At 34.7% G+C, this 25,590-nt stretch overlaps 2 protein-coding genes across 22 annotated transcripts in view; one reads left to right on the forward strand and one right to left on the reverse strand.

The window, feature by feature from the left end:
• LOC136031983 (transmembrane GTPase Marf-like) overlaps positions 1 to 25,590 on the forward strand; it is a 503,142-nt gene that overhangs the window by 188,312 nt on the left and 289,240 nt on the right. The window lies entirely within an intron of this gene.
• The window catches only part of LOC136031979 (acyl-coenzyme A oxidase 1-like), a 168,548-nt gene that overhangs the window by 3,646 nt on the left and 139,312 nt on the right, over positions 1 to 25,590 (reverse strand). For all 21 annotated transcript variants that reach the window (XM_065712034.1, XM_065712022.1, XM_065712018.1 and 18 more), the window contains 6 exons: positions 23,651 to 23,775; positions 22,055 to 22,215; positions 18,137 to 18,299; positions 9,052 to 9,242; positions 7,452 to 7,595; positions 5,368 to 5,473 (listed from right to left, as the gene is read on the reverse strand). In XM_065712034.1, the coding sequence (XP_065568106.1) occupies positions 5,368 to 5,473; positions 7,452 to 7,595; positions 9,052 to 9,242; positions 18,137 to 18,299; positions 22,055 to 22,215; positions 23,651 to 23,775 (890 nt within the window). The remainder of the gene's footprint in view (positions 1 to 5,367; positions 5,474 to 7,451; positions 7,596 to 9,051; positions 9,243 to 18,136; positions 18,300 to 22,054; positions 22,216 to 23,650; positions 23,776 to 25,590) is intronic.

Here is a 25,590-nt window from a genome sequence, read left to right on the forward strand (position 1 = left end):
TTCTCGTGAAAGAGGTAACATAGCCTACTACAAAAGTTCTCCAAAATTCATAATGAATTCCCATATTAGAAATTGTTTATTATATGCCTATAATTTATTATAAATTCTAAAAGATTATATATAAACAAATCCTTCGTATAAATAAGATCTTTATGAAACTGGACTTAATTAATTTGCTTTATTTTCGTTCTTATTCATTCCTCCTCTCAAAAGCCCATATCCAGGGGGATTGCCGTGTTTGACCCCCCCCCCCCCCCCAAAAAAAAAAAAACATTTAAGACTCGTAAAGACGAGAAATATACATGTAAATTTAGTTTATATGTGTTTTTAGAGTTTTTTTGACAACCCCCCCACCTACAGAAATCCTGGATACGCCCTTGCCCTCTTATATTAATTTTCCCCTCGTTTATGGTCATGTGTTTTTTTTTATGTCAAATCTTTACAATACAAATGTTTTGACCCATACCTCAATGTCACAACAGTTTATTCTGTAATTTTGTCTACAGGTGCTACCACCGGGCCTGGGTAAAAGATTCAGAACATTAAAACCTGCAAGGGCTTGAGGGATCTATTTGATGAGATCTGATTTATATAATACTTTACTACTTGTTTTATACAGTTTACGGCTTTAGTAAGGGAGACAGGGGCTTTTTCGGACGGGGGCATGATCGGACAAACGATATTGCTCGTTCAGATATCGATACAAAAGTTTGACAAAAATGTCAGTAGATGGCGAGCATGTAACGCACGTTCGATCAAATTCTGACTAGAATTCAGTAATAAATGTTCCTTTGAGAGGGTCAGATGCAAATTTGGAGGTAAATTTAAATTTCTAGCTGTATGTTCCTTGTCAATTTTCAGGCGTTCTGCAAGCTTTAGGGGAAAGCAGTTTCGGCAGGTAAGAGAGTGATCTATTGGCTACTTTCTAATTATAAAGTAATGTATATAATTTCATATTTTTTTTTTTTTTGGCAGCCATCTTTTTATTAAAGGTCACTGTGGGGCATTTCCAGACACAGATTACGGGGCATGTACGGACATTATTTCTTGCCTGTCCGAAAATGCCCCCATCATGTGAAGTTCAAAGTGAAGTGTTAAAACTCTTGCCAGAGTTTTAAATAAAGCTGCACAGACCTGCACAAGTTTCACTATTATTCTTATCAGTTCTAATACTTTATTTCTTTTCAGAAAATGGTACGAACGTATCCATTAGATCCATCTATTTCGCTAGTTTTAGATCCATCTATTCATGGAGGTAGAATTGTGCTATTTAGGATTTGTTTTTAGAATTGTTTTAAAATGGTAAGGTGTACCTAAATTTGAAAGTACGTAATTTTTTAAACCTAAAAGAAATTGTACTATTATTTAATAGTGGAAAAAGATAGACTGTAAGCTATTCTGATATTAAATTAAACACAAGTTATCTGTATTTAATGAAGTAAAAATTTAATGCACATAATAAAGCTCTTCTATTCTTGAGATAACGTTAAAAATACTTTGCATTCTAATCTAATCGCCCCTGTGCACTTGTTCTTAAAGCTAAAATTCTGGCTAACATCAAAATCCTAACATCAATGCAGTTAGATAATTCTTGGAAGAACGACTGGCAGGACTTTATAGAGGGAGAGGGGGGAATAACATAAAAAATAAAATATATTTGATAATTTGATAGTTTCACTATTATTCTTATCAGTTCTAATACTTTATTTCTTTTCAGAAAATGGTACGAACGTATCAGCGAAAACGAGACAAACCACCCCCTGATCTAGCAACGTTACAAAGAGCAGTCGCTTCGATCGTCAAAGATGGTAGCTCTATCAGAGCAGCTGCGGAGAACTTTGGACTCAAAAAGTCAACAGTTAATGATGCCCTTAGACGATACCGTGCTGAACTGGATGCCCAGCCCGATATTCTGGAAACTGATAAATCTCCGGCTAAGGTCCTGCCATCTGAGAGACGTGGATTTTGGCAAGTTTTTACTAGAGAGCAAGAAAAGCAACTCACCGAATATTTAAAAGCAGCATCGCTGATGAATCATGGGCTGACAGGGCTTTCAACTCGTAAGCTTGCCTATGAGTTTGCAGTAAAGCTTAATGTGAAGATGCCCTTAACGTGGACGGAAAAGGGAAGGGCAGGCCTAGACTGGTTCTCTTCGTTTATGAAGAGAGGAAATGAGCTATCAATCCGGTCTCCAGAAAATACTAGTCAAGCACGTGCTTCCGGGTTTAATGCTCCAGTGGTCAGCAAGTTCTATGACAACCTAGCAGAAGTTTAAAGCAGGCATAAGTTTCCACCTAGCAAAATCTGGAACTGTGGTGAAACAGGTATCCCTACTGTTTTGGATCCCCCCAAGGTTGTAGCCAGGAAGGGGGCTAAGCAAGTCTCACAAATTGCTTCAGCAGAGCGGTGAGAGAACACGACTATGCTAGCTTTCATCAATGCAGCCGGACGGGTTATCCCTCCTGTTTTTGTCTTCCCTAGAGTTCATGGAATTGCCGGATGTATAACCTGGGCCCACCTGGAAGTTTAGGTCTCTCTAACAAAAGCGGCTGGATGACGGATGACAATTTCCTCCTCTCTATCAAGCATTTTCAAAGTGAAACAAAATCGAATAAGGAAGATCCTCACTTGCTTTTGATGGATAACCACGGCAGCCATATCTCCGTTGAAATTGTTCACTTTTGCAGAGAAAACGGAATTGTTGTGCTGACGTTCCCCCCACACTGTTCACATAAACTGCAACCCCTTGATATCAGTGTTTATGGACCTTTTAAAAACGGGCTACGTAATAGTTTCAATGAATGGCTTATAGCACATCCAGGTGGCAGAATATCGATCCATGAAGTAGCCGAGCTATCCCGACAACCGTTCCTAGATAAGTTCTGCCCCAGCAACATTGTTACTGGGTTTCAAAGGCCCGGTATTTTCCCATTCAATCGTCATGCTTTTGGCGAATCAGATTTTCTCCCTGCTCTCGTTACTGACGTTCCACTAGCTGCAACTACTAACTCTACTACAGAGGCAGCAGATCACGGTGAAGTTATCCAGGACTCTGAACCTGAAGGTCCCGCTCCCGGTACATCCGGGACAGCTCCTATCACCCCCGAGTCTGTAAGGCCGCACCCAAGGATTGACCCAACAAAAAGAAATCCTTCGAATGGAAGAAAAAGAGGAAAAACCCACATACTGACAGATACCCCTGAAAAAGAACAGCTGGAAAAAGAAAAGCACAACAGAGAAGCCAAGAAAGCCAAGAAAAAAACGCCACAAAAGAAAATCACTAAAACCAAGAAAATGGTCGGTCGTCGACAGACCAAGGTGGGAAATAAGCGAAAACCATCAGCTTTCATCAGGCTTTCAGTTTCGGAGACCAGTTCATCAGAACCCGAACTGCCAGATGACATTTGTGATGACGAGTCGGACATGTCACTTGATTTGGGAGAGGATGATGTTGTGGCGAGCGACAGACCGGTTTCTCCCATCCAAATCGGAAAGTTCGTTCTCGTCAAGTTTGAATTAGGAAAAAGCAAGTCCTCGTGTGTGTATTACGTTGGGCTAGTCGAGTCCATCGATAACGATGTTGCTGACGTCAAGTTTTTGAGAAAGATTGGCCCGAAGTTCGTATTCCCAGAGATTGAGGACAAAGCAACGGTCGACAAAAAGGATATTGTCCTAGTCTTACCAGATCCTAGTTCCTCAGAAGGGACAGCAAGATCCATTGCTGGACATGTGTTTTCACGTGATTTCTCAGCCTTTAATATAAAGTGATGGTTAAGTACCAGTACTTTTAATTACTTTTCTTACTTTTACACAAATATACGAAGTTTGTTAACACTTGTGCAGTACTTTTCTTGGAGAGGTGGGGCATGTCCGATCATGCCCCGGGGGTGTCCGAAAATGCCCCATGGAGGGGCATTTTCGGACAGCATGACCAAACTTGGGAAAATCTCATTTCTGAAAATGTGGTTGTAGATAGGACAATGAGGTTGTTGGTGTGGATTGCCAAATAGTTTACCTTCCAAAAGGAAGTATAAACACAGTGATCGGTCCAGTACGGAAAATGACACAACCGAAAATCTGAAAAACGTCCGGAATAGCCCCGGTCTCCCCTACTACTATATGGAATATTCTGTTGAACAAATATGGTAGCAGAATTTGTAATTAGGCATATTTGTCACAATATGACTAGACATTGAGTATTGTGTGAATAATTTATTTTCTGTGATAAAAAAAAAACACAAAAAACAACAGTTCCCATCTTGGTGATTTTTATTTTCTTTGTGGGATACCTTTTTAACTTAACAATTTGAAATTTATTACTATCTCACCCCTCCTTGGCTACTCTATAAACTGCAGGTTGTTTTTTTGGTTATTTTTCCCTGGTACTGGAAAATCATGAAAGGGTACGGCATCATTCTAAAGAAACCTGCGTTTAACGTGTCATTCACTATTTTAATTATTTGACCCGTTTTTAATTATTTACAACCATTTTCTAATATCGCAACTGCTGCGTGCACCCTTCGTATTGATAGAAAACCCAAACTGCTCAATATACGATAAAACTGAAGTGTTACTTTGAAATAACATATTCTTTTTTTTTTGTTTGGATACTTTTCATTACAAACAAGATTTGGAAAGAAATACTGCATCAAATTCACGCTAAGCATAATTTTTTATGTTAAAACAGGTATAAAACACTAGAGCTGACTTATTTTCTATTTAAACTACAATAAAAATACCCTGAAAGGAACGATGTAATCCAAAAAAGTTTCGGGTTTATAACAAGTTTTACTGTACTAATAAGCACCGCCATTCATCAAAATACTTTTTACTAAATTGAAACTTTTGAGACACAATCTTTACACTAAGTAAGGCAGCATGTTTTGAGCTAAGAGACAGTTCAAGGCAGCTAAGAGACGTTCAATTTCTCTGTTTCATCCAACTATTTATCTTTTATTGTAATATGCAGCCATATCTTTATATTACCTTGATCCGCCATCTATGGATGACCAAACTTACATGACCCTCTCTTAAAGAGCAAACAGTTGGCTACGATGAGTTAGTTGACAAGACCCTTGATTGTGAGAATAAACTTCAGCAATAATATATACTTTGAATGGTATTACTGTTTCGTAGGCTAACATGATAAGTAGCTTTAATCTTTATATGTATATCGTACAATATATACCGAGTGTAATGTCTAATAGAAAACCCTCGATCATTTTACAACGTGACAGCTTATGTATTTTAGCAGCAGAGATTGGTTTACATCATTACGAATTAAACGATCTCATCTTATCTAATCTTATGGCATAGCGTATTGCCATCCATAAGTAAGATTGGCAAAGCGATCAAGATGTTATTTACCTTAGCAGCATCAATTAGAAGAACCGAGGCTTTGTTCCAAGCGATATGTGGGTTCATTCCCTGGGCAGTCAATCTATCCAGTTCTGCCGCTGCTCTTCTAACTAGTCTAAAATCAGTAAAGAAAAATACAGTAAATTCCAATAGAAAAATCAGGCAAATAAGCATGGGGCCGACATACAATCCTCCCAAACTATCTTAACTTGAATAATTGGTCTTTTAAGTTCGAATAGTTTCATACAATTTATCCTTTGACACTATTGTAAACCCCGTTTTCAATTCTTAACTTAAAACCACAATGGCGGATTTATTGGAGAATCTCTTTGGTTTAATTTAAGACGAGTGAATAAAAACAAGTCTACGCAGAAAATATATATTTCGATCAATATTCTAGCCTTTGAAGATATCAAGCTACAATACGCTTGTATAGTAACAAGAATATCCAAAAGTATGCCTTGAAGAGAAGTATTATTTTTTCCCAGACAATATTAGAACAGAATTTTGAGTCCCGATAGCACAGAAAGTTTTTTGATCATTGGGAACATGTCTGAATAACTGCACACAGAGGCGATTATCCCAACAAGGTGTGTTCCACCCCAATTTCCTATAAAAATTTCGTGAAGAAAAAAGCATTATGTACGAAAAGCCTGAATTTTTTTTTCTTTTTTTCAAGCACTATTAACCGCCACCCCCCCACCGCACTTCCTCAGAAAAATACTGTGATGCTTATCTCATACGCATATCCTATTTTCACTCTAATTTATATCAATAATGCTTATCATTGGGAAAATGTCTGGATAACTGCACACGAAGCGATCATCCCACCAAGGAGCGTCCTATCCTCATCTCCTATAAGAATTTCGTGAAAAAGAAGCAACGTTATATACGACAAGCGTGAATTCTCTTGTTTCTCCTTCTTTTTTCAAAGACACACATATCCTTAGAGAAATAACTTGATGCTCAACATATTCTAAACCACTAGATATATGTAGAACAGAAAGAGGAAAAGATGAAGAGAGAGAAAGAAAGACAGAAAGAGAGAGAGAGAGAGAGAGAGAGAGAGAGAGAGAGAGAGAGAGAGAGAGAGAGAGAGAGAGAGAGAGAGAGAGAGAGAGAGAGAGAGAGAGAGAGAGAGGAGTGGGAGATAAAGATAGCTTATACTACCCCTCAAACTGCAAGTTATGATTTAAAAAATTGTATTGTTTACATCGTTAGTTAGCATCATTGGCTCCAAAGTTCAGACTACTTAAGCCTACGGAGAAAAAAAACCCAACGATTCTTCAGCTAAAGGGATATAATAAACGACAATAAGAAACAGGTCATTACAATAGAAACTTTTGGTATCCGTGTAATAGATTAACGAAATCTCTTACGATCTGTCAACTAAAACCCAACAAAATCTTACTTCTGGCCTAGTTCTGAATGTTATATATTATAACGTTATCCATACAGTTGCGTAGACTATTGCTATAATCCTGTAGGCAATTCACTGACAGTCTTTTGGAGAATTTAAATAAGAAAACAATCAGTCCAAACTGCGTACTTTAGTTGAATATTGTTATACATTTAGTTTTCTGTTAACTAAATGTATTGTATATACATTTTGTATGCATATACATATACATATTGTATATACATACAACAATATGTATTGTTATACATTTAGTTTTCCAGGATACTGCATATAATTCTGTAGGGTAGTCATCGAGCTACAGGCTCTGAAATATCTTTTTGTTAATGCTGTCCGGTTTCCCTTATATTTCCATCAAGTAAATATACATAAGAAAATGAGATCAGCGGATTAAGATCCATTAAAGCAGCCACATCTTCCAATGCTTCCTATCCTGGTAAACCTATTTCAAAATTAAAAGAGAAAAAGACACCAAAAACCCATATATGCAGCCTTAGCCTAGTATACGAAGACTGCGAAAAAATAGTTGCAATTGAAAAAAGAACTCAAATTGCTTTTACTAAGATAGGAGATGTGAAAGCAGAAGCTTTAAACAAGGAGAGAATGGGGGGGGAGGGAATAAGTAATCACCGGTGCTTAACACCAAGTCGAATTTGCAGCAATATTCAGAGCTTACCCGAAAGCCGTTCTTCGGAAAACCGTCTCAAGAAAATACGGATCATAGATATTTCCAGAAAGCTTCTGACTTCTGATAATTTCCTTTTCACTCAGATAGCTGCTAGTATAGTTTCCACCATTTTTATAGGACTTTATCAAGTGCCTAAAATAGAAAAAAAAATATTGAACTAACCATTACATATCCAAAAGCTAAAAAGAGATTAGAATCCAAAGCAAACGATGAAAAAAAAAATTTAAGCAAATCGTAAGATACTTCTGTTTTACTAATGCAATTTCCTTAAGACAATACATATTAATAAAGGAGGATCAGTACATCTTCCACTTTCTCCGTAAATTTTATCTCACCTCTTTCTATTATTGCAATATGTAAAAAAAAATTATTCTTTACTTTTTTCCATTTTGTTTACCTAAGCTCTCGTACCAAAGCTTTCAAGTCCGTGGACGGTGTGGCGACTTTCTTTACATTTGTGCTTTTTTTCGAAGCATTTATATGACCGTAAATCTAAAAAAGGTAGTTTGTGAATATATGGAGATAATAAACCAGGAAATTTTATAACTGTGAATTCAGCGACATTCCGTTTAAAATTAGAAGAAGATTGTGCCAACTTAACTAAGAATATAAATTTAGCGACATTTTGTTTACAATTAGAAGAAGAAGAAGATTGTGCCAACCCTATTATGAATTCAGCATAAACTTAAGCAAGATTAAGGACCTCAAGACTTAGAATGAACTCATTTAATGAACTTCTTCATCCAATGTACCGGTAACATTCAGTGATCCGGAAGTCACAACTTTTTTATTTGTTTTTCCCTGTCTAATAAAGGACTTATCTCTATTGAAATTCGTATTCGTTTCGTCTTTAAGGGAATACATTTCGGAGGAAAAGGGTACTTTTTGACTAAAGTCTATTTTCATCCAGCTCCAAGTTCAACGAAAACTTTTAATTTTTATTTTCAAACATGTAAATGATTTTGACGCAAAAATCAGAAATCCTTCTTTTTGTTAATTTGCAGGTAATTGTCTATCTTTAGACAAGAACTATAATCAATGGAAAGTAAAAAAAAGAAGGCAAATTTTCTCTAGATTGTATATACACACTTTACAAGAAAACGAAAATTAGGACATAAGGCAGCCACATTGCTTGATCTAACACAAGAAAGGTACGATTTCATTTAGCACAATTTCTACCAAATCTACAAACCCTCACAAAATCTTAGCATAAAGCCAGAGGGAGGAATTAGTCTTGAAAAACCACTATCTTCCGTCTGCACCTTCTAGTGATTTAAACACCTATTAACAGGGAAAGTTTGGTTATTTTTACAAGAGCCAGTTTTCTTTTACTAATTTTTTCTACTAACAAAAACGTAATATATATATATATATATATATATATATATATATATATATATATATATATATATATATATATATATATATATATATATATATATATATATATATATATATATATATATATATACATTTATATATATATATATAAAATCGCTGCTGTCGTATGACAAAACCTACTGCAATTGCTTACTGGCCTGATTGACAGGGTGACTATAGGCTAATTAATTCTCAGGTTGAAAATTACCTTGCCACTTGGAGCCAGAGGACTGTATTTTCACCTTCATAAGTATAGGCAGCTTGAACTTGCGAATATATACGTGGAAAGTTCGAGTTTGACATGTAACCATGGCCCCCACATGACTGTCGCAGTACTTCAACAAACTGACCAATATCAGTTGTTGACAAAGCTTTAAGGCCACAAGACAAGGCATGGAGCTGAAAGAAAATATAAGAAAGTTGAATATTTGAAAATTAATTGAAACTCTCCGTCAATTTCTTCCAGAAACATGACTGCCACAATTTTTGATTGTAAAAGACGTCAAATCTGAAAAACAGTGAGTTCTACCTTTAAAGACATAAAAATAAATCGAAACTGGAGTATAAGGTCCTATATCGGGCATATCAAATCTACTGCCAAATAGCCGTGTGTAGGCCACACCAGTGATTAGCGGCCTCCCACGATTGATAAACACAATAAGATTTCAATCCTCGGCTCATTTGGCTCATGAAAATGGCACAGAAAGCACCTAATTTCATGTTACGCGTTTACAAAGTTATTAAATCTTCTGCTTCCGATTGTATTTCGAATGCACTTATTAAAATCTTTATTGACTTCAATATAAAAAAGAAGCATATCTTGCAGTTGATGCTGCCCCTTCATCAACTAATATTTTTTAAAGAAGTTGCTTCAGAACTAAAAGAAAAACAATGGCAGAAGCAATTATTTCCCATGTTTTCAATGACAGTAGGTACCAAACTGGAAAATGCTTGTAAAAGAAAATGAAAATTAAAGAAATTAATCTCATAATTTCGATTATAGCCAGTTTAAAAATTTCTAGTTGACACAAAGAGTAAATTTATTAATCGCTTGACATAAAAATCGTCAGAGTTAAGTTAATGTGAAAGAACATGAAACAAATCTTGTAGTTTCAACATTACTAAAATCATGATATTTTTAACCACACATGACTAATTTAACAAACTTAGTTCATTTTAAAATTTGGTGGTCACACTATAAAAGTCATAGGAGCGTAGATTGTCCACAGATTCTAACAAAATTAAACTATAGTAAAACCCATTCGACAGTGGCCTCGTAGATTTTCAAAAATATACAAATATGAACATCTCATCGCTTAACTGACATTAAACTATAGCGTTTTCGAATTAGTAAATATAAGAATTTAGTGGGGTGTCATTTGAAATGTAAACTGTATCGCAGACATCGGATGATCAGAATAACAAATTTCTACCATTGTCAAAAATATGATCAAATGTCAATGCGTCATGTAAATAAGTGCTATTTGAATAACATTGAAATGGAAACATTGAAATATATGATGAACTGATGTTTATTGACCTATTGGCCTTGGCATGTTTTTTGGACTTTGATTGTTGGATTTTGATTTGGATGTTGGTTTGCTTGGATTTGTTTTCAATTAAATAAAAAAAACTAATTTTTTTAGCTGAAAGTAAGGAGCGACATTAAAACTTAAAACGAACAGAAATTACTCCGTATATGAAATGGGTTGTCCCCTCCGCAATCCCTCGCTCTTTACGCTAAAGCTTTTAATTGTTTTAAAAAGTAGAATTGTGGCAAAAAGTCAAACTTTAGCGTAAAGAGGGAGGGATTGCGGAGGGGACAACCCATTTCATATACGGAGTAATTTCTGTTCGTTTTAAGTTTTAATGTCGCTCCTTACTTTCAGCTAAAAAAAATAGTTTTTTTTTATTTAATTTCTGAACGTTTTTGAATTAATGCATGTTTGGTTTTGGCTCTCCGCACATAAATTATTATAATGAAATTTGCATATTAATTCCTTTTTTGGCTAAATGGCTTTCTCTTAGTTTTGATCAGACGATTTTGAGAAATAAGGGGTGAGGAAGGAGGCCTAGTTGCCCTGTAATGTTTCGGTTACTTAAAAAGGCAAATAGAACTTTTAATTTTAACGAACGTTTTTATTAGTAAAAAATATGCGTAACTTAAGAATTAACTTACATAACAAACTTTCATAACCTTATATTTTAATTATGTATACGAGGGGGTTTGTACCCTCGTTAATACCTCGCTCTTTACACTAAATCGTAAGTTTTGTCCCAATTCTTTAAGAATGACCCCTGAATCAGAAAGGCCGTAGAATAAATAGTTGAAATTACTAAAAATACTTTAGCATAAAGAGCAAGGTATTTATCTCCTCCTAAATACCTCGCTCTTTATGCTAAAGTATTTTTAGAACCCCTCATATGCGTAATAATCTCTGTTCGTTTTAAGTTTCAATGCTACTTCTTCCTTTCATTTGAAAAAACGTTTTCATGTTTATTTTTCATTGTTTTCTTATAGTAATGCTAGAGAATCCTGCGCCCTTTTCATTGAATTTTTCATCCCCCATGACAGATTCCTCCAAGGAAAGATCCTCCAACATAGCCCCCTCTCCTCAGCCCCACCCCCAAACAAAATAAAATCCCCCTGAAAACGTCTGTACACTTCCCAATAACCATTACTATATGTAAACACTGGTCAAAGTTTGTAACTTGCAGCCCCTCCCCCAGGGATTATGGGGGAGTAAGTCATCCCCAAAGACATAGTTATTATGGTTTTCGACTATGCTGAACAAAATGGCTATCTCGAAATTTTGATCCGTTGACTTTGGGAAAAAAATGAGCGTGGGAGGGGGCCTAGATGCCCTCCAATTTTTTTGGTCACTTAAAAAGGGCACTAGAACTTTTCATTTCCGTTAGAATGAGCCCTCTTGCGACATTCTAGGACCACTTGGTCGATACGATGACCCCTGGAAAAAAAAAAACAAAAAACAAAAAAACGAACAAATAAACACGCACCCGTGATTTGTCTTCTGGCAAAAATACAAAATTCCACATTTTTGTAGATAGGAGCTTGAAACTTCTACAGTAGGGTTCTCTGATACGCTGAATCTGATGGTGTCATTTTCGTTAAGATCCTACGACTTTTAGGGGGTGTTTCCCCCTATTTTCCTAAATAAGGCAAATTTTCTCAGGCTCGTAACTTTTGATGGGTAAGACTAAACTTGATGAAACTTATTTATTTAAAATCAGCATTAAAATGCGATTCTTTTGATGTAGCTATTGATATCAAAATTCGATTTTTTAGAGTTTTTGTTACTATTGAGCCGGGTCGCTCCTTACTACAGTTCGTTACCACGAACTGTTTGATAACTTTTAATGCAACATAATACAAATATTAGCCTCGGAACTCGGAACGATTTTTTGAAAGTTAGTAAGTGTAAGAGTCGTTGTTTTCTTTGCCAAGATCATTTTATCCCACGGACTTCTGTTAAGAGTACATTGTATAATAAAAATGTTGCATGCAAGTTACGTGGTAATGTTAATTGTAAAACAACCGATGTAGTTTACCTATTAGAATGTAATAAATGCTGCCTACAATATGTGGGGGAAACAACTAATAATATATATAAAAGATTTTCTGGACACAAGAAAACAGTTAATAAAGAAAAAACTATTAACTATCTAGTTCAACATTGTAATAATGGTACATGTTCCATATCAGATATAACTGTCACAATTTTAGAAAATTTAGAGTTAGAAAATTTAAATAAAGATGAGAAGAATAATAGACTACATAAACAGGAGGATTTCTGGATCCATGCTATTGGTACAGCTTATCCTTTTGGGCTAAATGATCGTGTAGCAAGATATGGTGACATGTCTCAGGTTGTTGTTAAATGTATTAATGGTTTTATGGACCATCCTTCTTTTACTTGTCCTACTAAACGTAAAAAACGATCGAGAGGACATAGGAAAAATAATAGAAAAAATTAATTAGATTTACATATGCTTTCTATAGATCTATGCCAGCTACTTGAATCTAGGGGTATGATTTCCGTAATAAAATGTCTAAATAATTTATCCAAGAGGAATTTAATCAAACTTTTCTGGATTGTTAAGAATAATACAGCTCTTGAATATAATTTTAAAGTAATATGCGATACAATTTGCATTCTAACTAAAACGAAATTTATTTCAAAAAAGAAAAAGTTTGATAAGATTGGTAATAAGGATAACAGATTATATTTACCTATTAATTTTACTTGTAAGCAGATTGAAGATATTAATTTACCGGAAATTTTAAATCAGCGGGATGTGAAACAGGCCCTTCCTAGTAATTTGAATTATAATGATAGTCCAGTTTTAACTTATAAATTTTCAAAAACTATTGGGCAAATTATTTTTAATTATAATTTAATACTTAAAAGATTAGATAGTGATATAAATTGGAAACCGGTTTGTAACTGTAAGCAACTTGGCCCATTTGTAAATCCCACTTACAAACATGCTATAACAGGGGACTTGTCAATAATAAAGCAAGATGATCTTCAAATTATAATGAATAAAGGGGCTCATTTCCGTCTTTCTCATCATCTGAAACCATCGAGTGTTCTTGATGGCTTGGAAAATGCTTTTGATTTATTTATTGATAAGTGGTGTAAGAAAGAGAATAAAAATAAAGAGAGTTTTCAAAGTTGGAAGAATTTAATTATTAGTAGAATACGAAATAAAATATATCATAACTTAAAAATAGTAACACTATTTCATTATTTTATAATGTTAAGATTAAACAAGCAATTGCTAATCTACAGAATGAATTTGTAATTGTGCCAGTGGATAAAGCTAATAATAATTTTGCCATTATTTTGTCAGAAGCTGTATTGTGATATTTTAAAAAGGGAGTTATGCACAACTAATGTTTACGAAAAGGTAAATTTAGAGGATGAGAATTTAATTGAAAAGACTGAAGAAATACTTTTAAAAAATTTTAATATTTAAATAAATGACAATGACAAAAAGTTCCCTTTCCTATATTGGACAGTAAAATTTCATAAGAATCCCCCTAAATCACGGTTTATTGCTGGAGCAGCTAAATGTCCAACCCGCATTGCTGCTACTGACCTCTCTTTAATTTTAAAGGAAATTATAAATAAACTTAAAACCTATTGTTCTGGTATTAAAAAATTTTCGAATTTTAATCCATATTGGAGTGTTAATAATTCACTGCAGGTGATAGATTCTTTAACGATGGTTTCAGCTAAAAGAATTGAGTCTTTCGATTTTGCGGCAATGTATACTAATTTATCACTTAATGTAGTGTTAGATAATTTAAAAACGGTTATCAAGAAATCTTTCCTCTTATCTAGTAAAAGGTTCTTAGAAATAGACACTTATAATAAAAAAGCTATATGGACAAATTGCTTTAAGACTACAGTTAACTTGAGATGTTGCAGCTTGGATATGATTTTTGAGTTATTAGAATTTGTTTTGTACATTACTTATATAAGATTTGGTGGTGATTTGTACAAGCAAATCGTGGGAATTCCCATGGGGTGGGGGGGAATGCCAGCCCATTTATAGCTGACTTGTTTTTAAGTCAACTAGAATTTATTTAATTTATGATGGATAAGAATAATCCAAATAATTTAAAACATGTTTTGTCAAATAATAAAAGATATTTAGATGATATTTTGGTCTTAAATTGTAAGGATTTCATTGATATTTCTAAAAATATATATTCATCATAGCTTACTCTTGAACCTAGTCATGGCGCTGGTCTTGAAGATCATTTCCTAGATTTAAATATTAATATTTCTGATAATAATAAATTAAGTTTTAAAATGTATAATAAAACGGATGATTTTGATTTTGAAGTGATTAGTTTCCCATTCGCTGAAAGTAATATATACTCAAATATCACATATTCGGCGTTTTTCTCACAGTTACTTCGTTATGCAAGGATTTGTAGTAATTATATTGATTGTAAAAATAGATGTAAAATTTTAAGCCAAAAATTGATATTAAGAGGTTTTTCTGCAAATAAATTAACTTGGTAATTTAAAAAATTCAGTTTTCATTATAACGAACTTTTAAATAAATACCAAAAAAAAATATCTGGAAACACTAAAGGAAATTTTCGGCTAATTTCGGAGGTTTGCGAAAAGTTGATGCAGCGCCATCTATTTTGAATTGTGTTTCTAATAGAGCGGATTTTTCAAAATTAGCCTTGTTTAGTTCATTCAGGTTTTTTGCAAAGAGTTAATATTTGTGATTTGGTAAAATTTATCACATTTAGTTTACCTATTGCTGCTAAAAAGAGGAACATATTAACAGGATAAGTTTGTTTTGGTGTTACTTGGTTGTTCTACATTTGCTGGTTTTTTCATAGGCATGTATTTTGGGGGTGATACCTGACACGGGGATGCCATAGATATTCTGTGGTAGGCACAACACTTGACTGGGTAGAGAATTTAAAGTACCGAAACCCAATAGGCAAGTGTATTCTCCTGATGAGCCCTTGTGTTGGGTTGTTGCCTCTGAATTATTTGTCTTTACTGTTTTTATTGTTTGGTAAATGACGACTTATACTAATTGACGACATGACTGCCTGTCCATGGATTATTGTTTATGGTTGATTGTGTATGGCTATGCTGTTTGACCTATGTGGTTGTATGGATGAGTAGGGTTAAGGCCTCATTCAAGTGCTGGTCTATATTAATCACTAATTTAGGAAAACAGTTTTCCCTATCTCCTTCTATCTCCTTTTTGTGTGTGTTTGTTTAATGTGTTTGTGCTGTTGCATTGATGATTTCTATTTTCGTTATATGTACTTTTAAATCGGGTTGAATTTTACCACATGCATTATTAAATGCCTGGCTAAACTATGAGTAATAAAAGTGGCATTTTGTCAAATTCAATTTAATTTTATATTTTTGTGTGTGTGTGTTCGCGAATTAATATGCCCGCATTACAAGATAGAGGATCGGGAGAGAAACAGATAAAAATGGACAATTATTTCAGAAGGAAATAACTAAGAGCTAAAATTTGTTTATTATTGAGAGGTTTTGTTCTACGGAATCAAGCCTCAAGAGTACATTACACTAAAAGAGTGAATCACTTTTAGGGACCCCTTTTATGGCTAAAAAACTGTGAAGAAGTGAAAAACTATTGTAATTTTAATATCCCTTCAAAGGTGGATCGTGTTTGTTTTATTTTTGGGACGGATAGCTGAAGTTTATGGTAGTATTCATATATGTTTGCACCCTACCCATTCATGCTGAACTATTTAGAAAAGAAAAAAAAGGCTAATTCAACATTAATCGTAAACCTAAAAATAATAACGGTTACCTAGCACTCAATTCTAGTCATCCACCCCACCTAACAAAAAAAAGGCATTGCGCAAAATTTGAAAGCTTTCTCCGTTGTAGTAAAAGTTAATAAATTCCCCTGGATGTTTGTACTTCAACAATTTGCTCACTGGCTTGAGGAATACAACTGTCAGCATTTCCCTTAGGAAATGCTGTTCTGAAATAATACGGTAATATTAATGCTCCAATAACAAGGTAAAGGGATGTAAAGGAAAGGATTTAAAAAGAGCGTAGTTTTTGCTTCTTATTGAACAAATTGGCAGTAAAATTGAAAATATTTTGCAATAAGTAAGAGTGAATTTTGAAATCAGCGGAAATCAAGGCACATGCCTTGTCCTGTCAAAATTATTGCTACTCGCTCACTCCAAAGGCCCCGAGAAAGGCGATAAAAATTTTGAGACAGGCATTTTATTCAGAATAATCAAAGAATCAGTAAATCCTTCTTCAGGGATGAATCCTTCTCCAACAGGTCGTGTGGCAATAGCCTTAAATTATATCGATTGCCAATTATTTTCACAAGTGCTTTACGATGGTTGTTTGATCTTGGGCTTGCAAATCCCTCGAAAATTACAGAGATTGTACTCTGGGTCAAGAAGAAAACACATTTTCTTATGAGAGAGGGGAAGGGAGCTAGGAGGTACAGAAGGGACACGCGTACCTGAGTAAATTGGAAAATGCTATGCACATGCCGAGTTTTGAAATTATTCGCAATGGCTCAGGAATGGCTAAGAGAATCAAGCTGAAGGTTTCAGAGAGGGGAGGGGGGTAGGGTCCATGTCAAAGTGGAATCACAGTTCAACTTAGAGGAGGGATGGGGATAAATCAAAATACACTATGTGCATTCGGGCCGTCAAAATTGCGCATCTGTAATATCTCTAGAATGACTAAGGGATGAAACTGAAACTTTAAAGGCATGTTGACAAGAATGTTGAAAAAGGAAAGAAGAGCATCCCCCCCCCCTCTTGCCTGTTGAGAGAAGGACGGTGGGAAGAAAGGACAATACAATTCAAATTGTGTGTATGTGAGAGGGGGAAGGAGTGAAGAAATTTTCATCGCCGATCCGTAACAAGTTTTGCACTATAAGGTCCTATGGGGCTTTTAATTTATGGACGGTTAAGTGTCAAAGCAAATCAAAAGACACAATATGTTGAAAGGTTATCGAAATGACAATTCAACAATGTCACGTGAAAAACATAAAGTACCAAGTCAAAATTTTCAGGGAGTGGGGTTGAGGGCAGGTGGACGTTGAATCATGGCTTGGGAGAGAAGGGAGAGTTATTTCAAAAGACACTATATGCATCCAGGTCATCATAAATTCATTTTATTTATTCATTTAAGGAACTCATTCATTTAAGGAATATTTAGATATAAAATTTTTTCGGAATATTTAAATATTCCACGATATTTTAATTTAATTTTTTTCATAGCTTGTTTAAAAGCCATATCATTAACGATGCCGCAAAAAATGAAATAAAATAGCAAAGACTGCTTTCCACTAACGGACTGGGTGCGATAGCAAAGACTAGCTAACTTTTGCCAAAGTACACATATCAGTCTTACAGCTTTTCACTGAGAGCAAATGGTAACATCTAAGTAGCTGTTTCGGCTAACAAAAGCATGGAACCATCATGGACTTTATGGCAAAGTGCGAATTCAGCCTTGGACCTTTCGGCAGAGCATAAAAATCAGTGTCGTAATTCTGTTGCTTTTATGATTTCATTCACTGATGACCCTTGTTATGGGTACAATAAAATGGCCGCAAGTGTTTCTGCATTTTCTGTTCCACCGTCTTGCAATAAAATTAACTTGTTATTTAATTAAAGAATTGAGATTTTTATTATCCGTTTCTATGACGTCTATGAACTCTTTTAGCTTATGTTTTTACTTTTCAGTATAAAAAGTGAAGAAAAAAAAAGTGTTTACTTCAGGTAAGAGATCCAAATCTATTTCTTCTCCACGTTGAGTGGTTTCCTGGTACAAATCAATAATATAAAAGGCAGCAAATTTCAAGGCGAAACAGGCAGCAACTGGTGGAAAAATTTTCGCTTGCTGTGCTTGATATTCAATTATCTGGGGCTCTGGTTCCCTAAAAAATTGAAATAAAAAAATTACAATTAAGAAAAATAAAACGTGAATCGGATATGATTTAAAACCATGTTGTTTTCCCTTAATTACTTCTGTCACTATCACCAAATGTCCAAGACGCTAAAAGAATGACAGAAGAACCTACTACACAGCACCAAAAACATTTTTATTATTCTTTTCCACTAGTAAGCTGTTACTACATGGACTCACAAGGGGAGCTCTTTGCCTTAAAAATCATGAGCTCTATGCATACATACCAAAATAACAATAGCAGGAGATTTTATTTAGTTCTTGTAACTGCACAATTGCACAGTCGCACAGACAAAAGGCAAAATACTGGAAAAAGTGAATTTTTGTCCCGTCAACGATTTGAGCCCAGATGTGCAAAAAAAAAAAAAAAAAAAAATGATTCATAAAGAACCTATATTTGAAAAATTATTCATGAGGAAATACTAACCTGTACCATGCCCTACTTATTTCATTTCCCGTAATTAATAGCAGGGCCCCATACTTGGCAAAACGAAGGTATTATGAAAAGTTTGTACTCGAATTTACGATATAACACATTTAATGGAGATGAATAAGTGACCTGTTTTTAGAAAAAAAAGTTCCGAATTTACCTATAAGCTTTTTCAAGCAACTAAAAAAAAAAAAAAAAAAAAAAAAAAAAAAAAAAAAAAAAAAAAAAAAAACTTCAAAAAGGTATATCGGTATTCTGCCTAGCTAATAATGCCTAATTAATCTAATTCCAGCTGCTTCAAGCTGGATGCTTTTAAATTTTAAACAGCTTTCTCAAAAGTCTAAATATTCCCCCAACGTATATTTTCGTCAAGGGACGACAATATTCTTTACTATATAATTTACAGCAACTTTAAATAGAGCCGGCCCATTCTGAAAATTCTGCTACTCTGCACCAGAATCCCCGGTCTTTGAATGTCGATCCATCTTCCAAGAAGTAGTACATACAAAGAAGATTTTCAGTAAGACAAACTTCTAGCCCGACATCGGTGAGTTGCTGCATTCAGGACTCCCAGAATACTTCGAAAGACTCCTTTACAGAAACACAGGTAATTTCTTGAAGTGTCGGAGCATTACATGGAAGAATGTATCTGCATTAGCACAACTCATCGACCCCTCATCTCCAGTTGGGCAAATCATCACGAAACCAAAAGGATAACATAGTGGACCCCAGAAGGCTCTTCCATAAAAGAAGAAAAATAAGAATATATTATTTTTCTAGTCGCCCCAATCCTAGTACAAAACCTACTATAACCAATAAAAGGTAATAAACAATTTGTGACACTGAATGAAGCATTTTAGGGATACCAGTCAGGATGGGCCAATGTCGTCAATTGGGGTGGGGGCGAGACTAAATATGGACATTTGTTCCTTAGACTTCCCTCCTAGATTTTGAAAAATACCTTATTAGGGTTATTTCCATTAAATGTGCTGTTTTTGGTATTTTCACTGACAACTTCGAAAAAACCATAAACTTGCCCCTCCCCCTAGATTTTGAAAAACACATTTCGCCGCCTCTTTCGTGAATTGACTCCTCTGGGGTAATTTTATCGTTGCAGTAATTTAATCGTTGCAGTAATTTTAATTTAAAACAATTAATAACAAAATATTAATAAAATTTAATTAATAACAAAATGTATTTCATCTAAAGAGCAGTAAAAATATAATACAATTTTTCGACTTTTATGCTATTCTTAGTGAAAACCATCACTACCATTAAACAACATCTGTTTTTTAAATCGGAAATCAAAAGTTTAGAATCAAATTGGACTTTAACTCTGACAAAACAAATCAAATTTAAAGCAATATCATTTTTAGGCTCTGGATTATTTTTTTTTTAAGAATTATGTTTCTGTAAATTACCTTCTACATAGTAACTCCAATCTTAGTAATTCATATATATTAGATTATAAGAAAACAAGAAAAAAACTCATTACAACGAGTTTTTTTCCAAATTGTAAAATTTTAGACTGATTACTTTAGAAAAAATAGAGTGAAAAAAAGCAGAAAAAAACAACAGAACAATTTAGTAGACGGTTGAGGCACCCCAATTTATCGTACTATTTACTTTATAAATATATATTTTTAAGACACATAACCAATTCTTTTCAATCATAATTTGGAAGACTAGAATTCGGCGAAAAAAAAAATCTGATTATAATAAGAAACAGATACAAAATAAAACAAAAGGGGAAAAGGGAACGCGGCTAATTTTCCAAGACACTGGAGCAGAAAAAGCAAAAAGAAACTTGAGAATATTTCCATAACAACTTAACAATTGTCGTCAATTACATATCAATCTATGCATTGGTCATTCTTACTATTAAAAAAAAAAAAAAAAAAAAAAAAAAAAAAAAAAAAAAAAAAAAAAAAAAAAAAAAAGGCTGGTTTTTACTCACCTAAAACGGTGAGACAGACAAACATCACAATAACTAGCCTATGCTCAAATTGTTGATCAACTCCATGGCCCTATGGTTCATTCACTGCAGCTGTATATTTCTCTTTATTACAACCATACCTATGCAAAATGAAGCGGTACCTAGGAATGGTCTGAAACATCCTCCCGAAGATATGCAGGATACTTGGGACCAAAGCATCAACTTTTTGAGGCGTGAGTAATCCTCCTGGTATCATTTACCGATTAACTCAAAATCTAAAATTGTACGAATTCAATAGACCAGCTAAAAAGATTCAGGACAGAATATATCTGGCAAAGGATTTTACTCACCCAAAAAGCTTAAAACTCGTTGCAGGTGTTAAAATTCGTAATAGCCGGTTTGAAACGATATTCTCCTAATCTAGAAGCCCTGAAGAACCTTAAAAGTCTCAAAAGCCTTAAAAGCAAAAAGTCTCAAAAGCTAAAGCTAAAAACGGAACATCCACTTTACAGTGGTTAGCAGTATTTTGCCTAACACCAATGTTTAAAAAAAGATAAGTTTGCCAAATCTCCGGCGAAAGGTGCGACCGAATAAAAAAGGACTTTTAACTGAACATATTGGCTTATTTCTGTTCACCTCCCTTTTCTCCCATCTTATCTCAAACATATTAGCAGTCAGACCTTACCATTACTATAAATTCAACCTAGCATTAAGCCAGAAAATACCCCTTCATCCCCTTCAATTTAAACCACCATCAAGGCCACCTCCCAGAAAATCTTTAGAAAATGTAGATTACCTTTGCAATCTCCATCTAACCAAATCTGATGTATCGTGTTTTTCTTTTTCCTATCGCAGGTTTTCATGATTTAAGAGCTTTTTAATGATGCACATCATGTGCGGGTTCGAATAAGTTCGCTTGTAAAAAGTAGCCTTTGGAAACAGAAAAGTAAAAACCAACTGAAAATGGAAACGGTGCTCGATCTGTTTCATTTGCTCGAACAGATTGATAGGGACCTTAAGACTGAATTTCTCTCTATTGCAAGGACGGAACAGCGAGGGGAGTTGAAAAAAGGTCTCTCCTTAAAGACAAGGAAGCCAATATAAAAAAGAAACAGGACGGGACTAAGAAATAGGCAAGGGCGTATCCAGGGGGCGATTAGGGGGTTTAACCCCCCCTGAAATGTCAGTCCAACTCATATAAACACATTTTTTATCTGTTTCATAGTTTTTTCGGTACCTTCCACCCCCTCCCTGAAAAAATAACCATCTCCAAAAACAATCCCGGATACGGCCCTGGCAACAGGACTTAAAATTTTCTTTTAAATTTGATGGTTGTGAGAAAGAAGTAGATGCTGCTTACCCTGGAATCAATTCGGATTGTTTTCGAACACAGCTGTAGCGAACAGCAATCGTGGCAGCCTTCATCAACTGCTGGCAGGCATCAGAGACAATTACAACACGCACAAAAACCATTGTGCCATAGCTTAACTTGGAATGAGCAGGTTTTACATAGGTGCCATCCTGCAAGATAAATCACCCCTTTTTTTTGTTATATTTAACAAGATCCATAAAGACGCAACATGGGAAAAGTAACAGAATATAAGTTTCCGATAATGAATAATATTTTTCTAAAGGTCATTCGATGAAGACATTAAGCGCGAATAACACATTTATTTTAGGAAAGGTAAAAGAGTAATATAACTAGCAGGCTGTTATTTAAAATTAAAGAGAGGAAGATACAAAACAGTTAGTAATTTGCAAAGAAAAAAATAAAAGAAAATGCGGAGAATTTATGCAAAGAAGTTATGAAATAGTTAAGTCTGAATCTAGGAGTACATGAGTGATATTTATTAACTTCGTTTGCCGTAACAAGCTCGTTGTTATGTGGTTTGAATAATTAACGATCATAGAAATAATTTAATTGGTCGTTGGATAAGAACAAGGATCCACCAAACTTGGCCTTTGATCTTCCTGTTCCCAGGTATGGCTGTTTGCCATGTCTTTGAGCAGCAGATGTAAATTAAGCGCTGTGAGTGAGAAATAGCATGGGTGAGAAATAAATTGATGCTAAAATTACAATAGTTGTCTTAATTTATCTTGATGATATCCTTACAGAAAAAAGGTCAGAGATAAGCGTTTTCGGACTGAAGCAGAATTATCTAATCTAAAACTCCTACGACTTAATATTTTCCCCAAAGTCTTCAGATTACACTCATGAGCTTGGGATCTTGGGCGTGGGAAAGTTCATCTGTGAAGGGAGGATGAAGGGCAATCTGGAATCTGATAAGAAGCAGTTGGAAAAACAAAGGCATAAGTGGAATTCAGTTAACGAAAAAAGATTTTGATAGTAAGGCAAGACAAGTAATTAGTTAAAATGATGAAATACAGATATTTAAAAATGAAGCTCAGTTAGAAAAGATTCATTTTTTTTAGACAATGTTAGATTTAAGTGATAATCTTAATTGTCTGTTTTTAGGGATGATTAGAAAGAACTAATACCCCTCGCAGAAGTTAGCTTACTACATACAGTAGCACACCAAGAATGTTTGAGGGACAGTAGAAGAAGATTCCTGGACTAGCCAAGTGAGATATATTTTTGAGAGTTGTGGAGAAGATATGGTCGAAGAGTCATGAGAAAGGATTGGGGTTAAAAATTGGGGTGTTATTTGCGTCCCCTCTTTCACTTTCTCTGGTGGCTTATAACGTCAATAAATTAACACCTATCAATCTATAAGTTTACCTCGGTGCTTGATTCCCCTTATAATCCTTGAAAATTTCATTGCATTTATTTATTAGGCTCTTTATTTGGCCTTTAGTAGTAGGACACCCTCACAAGCTTAGTTCTTGATGTGCTGATTGGTTTTTTTGTACTTGATTCGAAATAAATTGTTATACTGCTGCTGCTACTAGGAGAAATAAGTAGTCAAATTTGAAAAACAACTAAAACAAATATTACCGGGAGGACTTGACTATACTTCATTAACATAGCTGTTCTGGGAATTCGGTGGCTCTTGAAGCCAAGGTAGCCATTGTCATTGGTATTTAAACCCATCTTGGGTCCTATTTCACCGACGTCGATTCCTAAAACGATTTGTAAAAATAAACACTGGAAAAAGCGCAAATAATTCGTAAATAAAAAATTTGCATCCATGGATATAGCAAGCAAAGATGAAATAAAATACTACGTATATTAACTACTAAAACTAGCGCTACATATCATCGCTACCGATATCTCCGGGTATATAGTTATATATATCTGAAATTATAATAAATCTTAAAAAATTAAGAGGGTCAGGAAGAGTAGCCTATGCTGCTCCACAAAGACTTAAGGTGTATATCTCCGGGGATCCTAAACTTTGACAATAAATACTTTAGCAGAGACATCTATCACAGCTATTTATTATTGTTTTATCTTCTCCAAGATGGAAATGCAACATTTCAATTTCCTTTAAGGCTAGTTTGGCAGATTAGCAAAAGGCACAAACACAGACTGCTTTATTCGCAGCACTTACAAAAATTAAATGATAAACGCTACACAAAAATGTTTAATGTTTGCGGATTTGAGGCAAATACCAAATAAGGTTTTTAACTTTTCTTCGTTTTTAAATAGTCAATTAAGAGAATTTTAACAAATTTAATGGGTAAAACGTAAGAAAGGACTAAATGTTCTGAAACGTCATAAGGGACCAAGAATATCATTAATTGGAGCTTGAAGATAAAAATTCGTCATATTTACTGTAGCTGTGGTGTATTCCTTTAAGCCTTAGAAAGGCGGAAACAGCAGAACAATGAAAACTGCTGATGACTGCTGATGATGGACACTGTATACGTGTCCGAAAATATTCAATTAGAATTTTATATTTGTTTCACTGTCTATTAAAAAGTTTCATCTCTATTTTGAACTGTTATATTTTCGTCATGGAAAGGCAGTGTGGTCTTCGAAGTTATCTATGCCAAGCAAAATCACCATCAGAAATAGCCCATAAAAGTTATAGAAAACTTTGGCTACAAGGGGAAAAACTTCTTTTTCAGATTTCTAAATTTTTCTAGTTGTTACTCTGAGAAAATATAAAACTTCACTTTAGCTTGCCTGCCGTTTTTTCTGACTTAAGGAAAAGTGTAAACCATCCTCTTAGGACCCAGGTAAGATTTATACACACATTTCCAAAATACGAAACCACATTAATCAATCCAGTCTGAGATTCATACTTTCCGCAAAAACCGAACCTTCTAATCGAGGGACTTACAGAATAGAGGCAAAAGATGTAGCATGTATTTTTTGGTTTTGAAACAATGTTCGAATCAATTCATCAAGTCACATTTTAAAATTCTCTGTTATTATGGCATTCCAGATAAACTTTTATCCTTGACCATTACTTTCTGCAAGAGTTATTTCCATATAATATGGGGAATTAAACAAGGATGTGTCCTCTCCCCTCTGCTCTTTGTTCTTGTCATTGATTATGTACTCCAAGATTGCGCGGGTTTTGGCATCCAAATTTATGGTAAATAACATGCCGATCTTGATTTAATTAGCGACATCACCCTGATGGGGGCAAATAATGATAGGGCGATGGACCTTCTCAGTGTAATCCAAGATCCATTCGTTTGGGACAAAAAATGAACTTGGAGAAAAGCAAACAACCTGGCAACAAGCAATTCACCGCAGGGAACAAAGTGTGTAGATAATGCGACGGCGCACGTGGTATCTAGATATCTTGGAAGTAAAGCCCGCCGAAACGGATAAAGCAAAAACGTGGTGAAGTCTAGCGTTGGGCATGCCAGTGGAGCTTTTAGTTGACAATCATCAGTTTGGCGACGGAAAAAAAAAACTTTGGAACTAAAATGAGGCAGTTTAATAGTGACGTCCTCTCAACCCTTCTGTATAGCTTTGAA

The sequence above is a fragment of the Artemia franciscana genome, chromosome 10 (assembly GCF_032884065.1).
Source record: "Artemia franciscana chromosome 10, ASM3288406v1, whole genome shotgun sequence".
NCBI classification, from domain to species: domain Eukaryota; kingdom Metazoa; phylum Arthropoda; class Branchiopoda; order Anostraca; family Artemiidae; genus Artemia; species Artemia franciscana.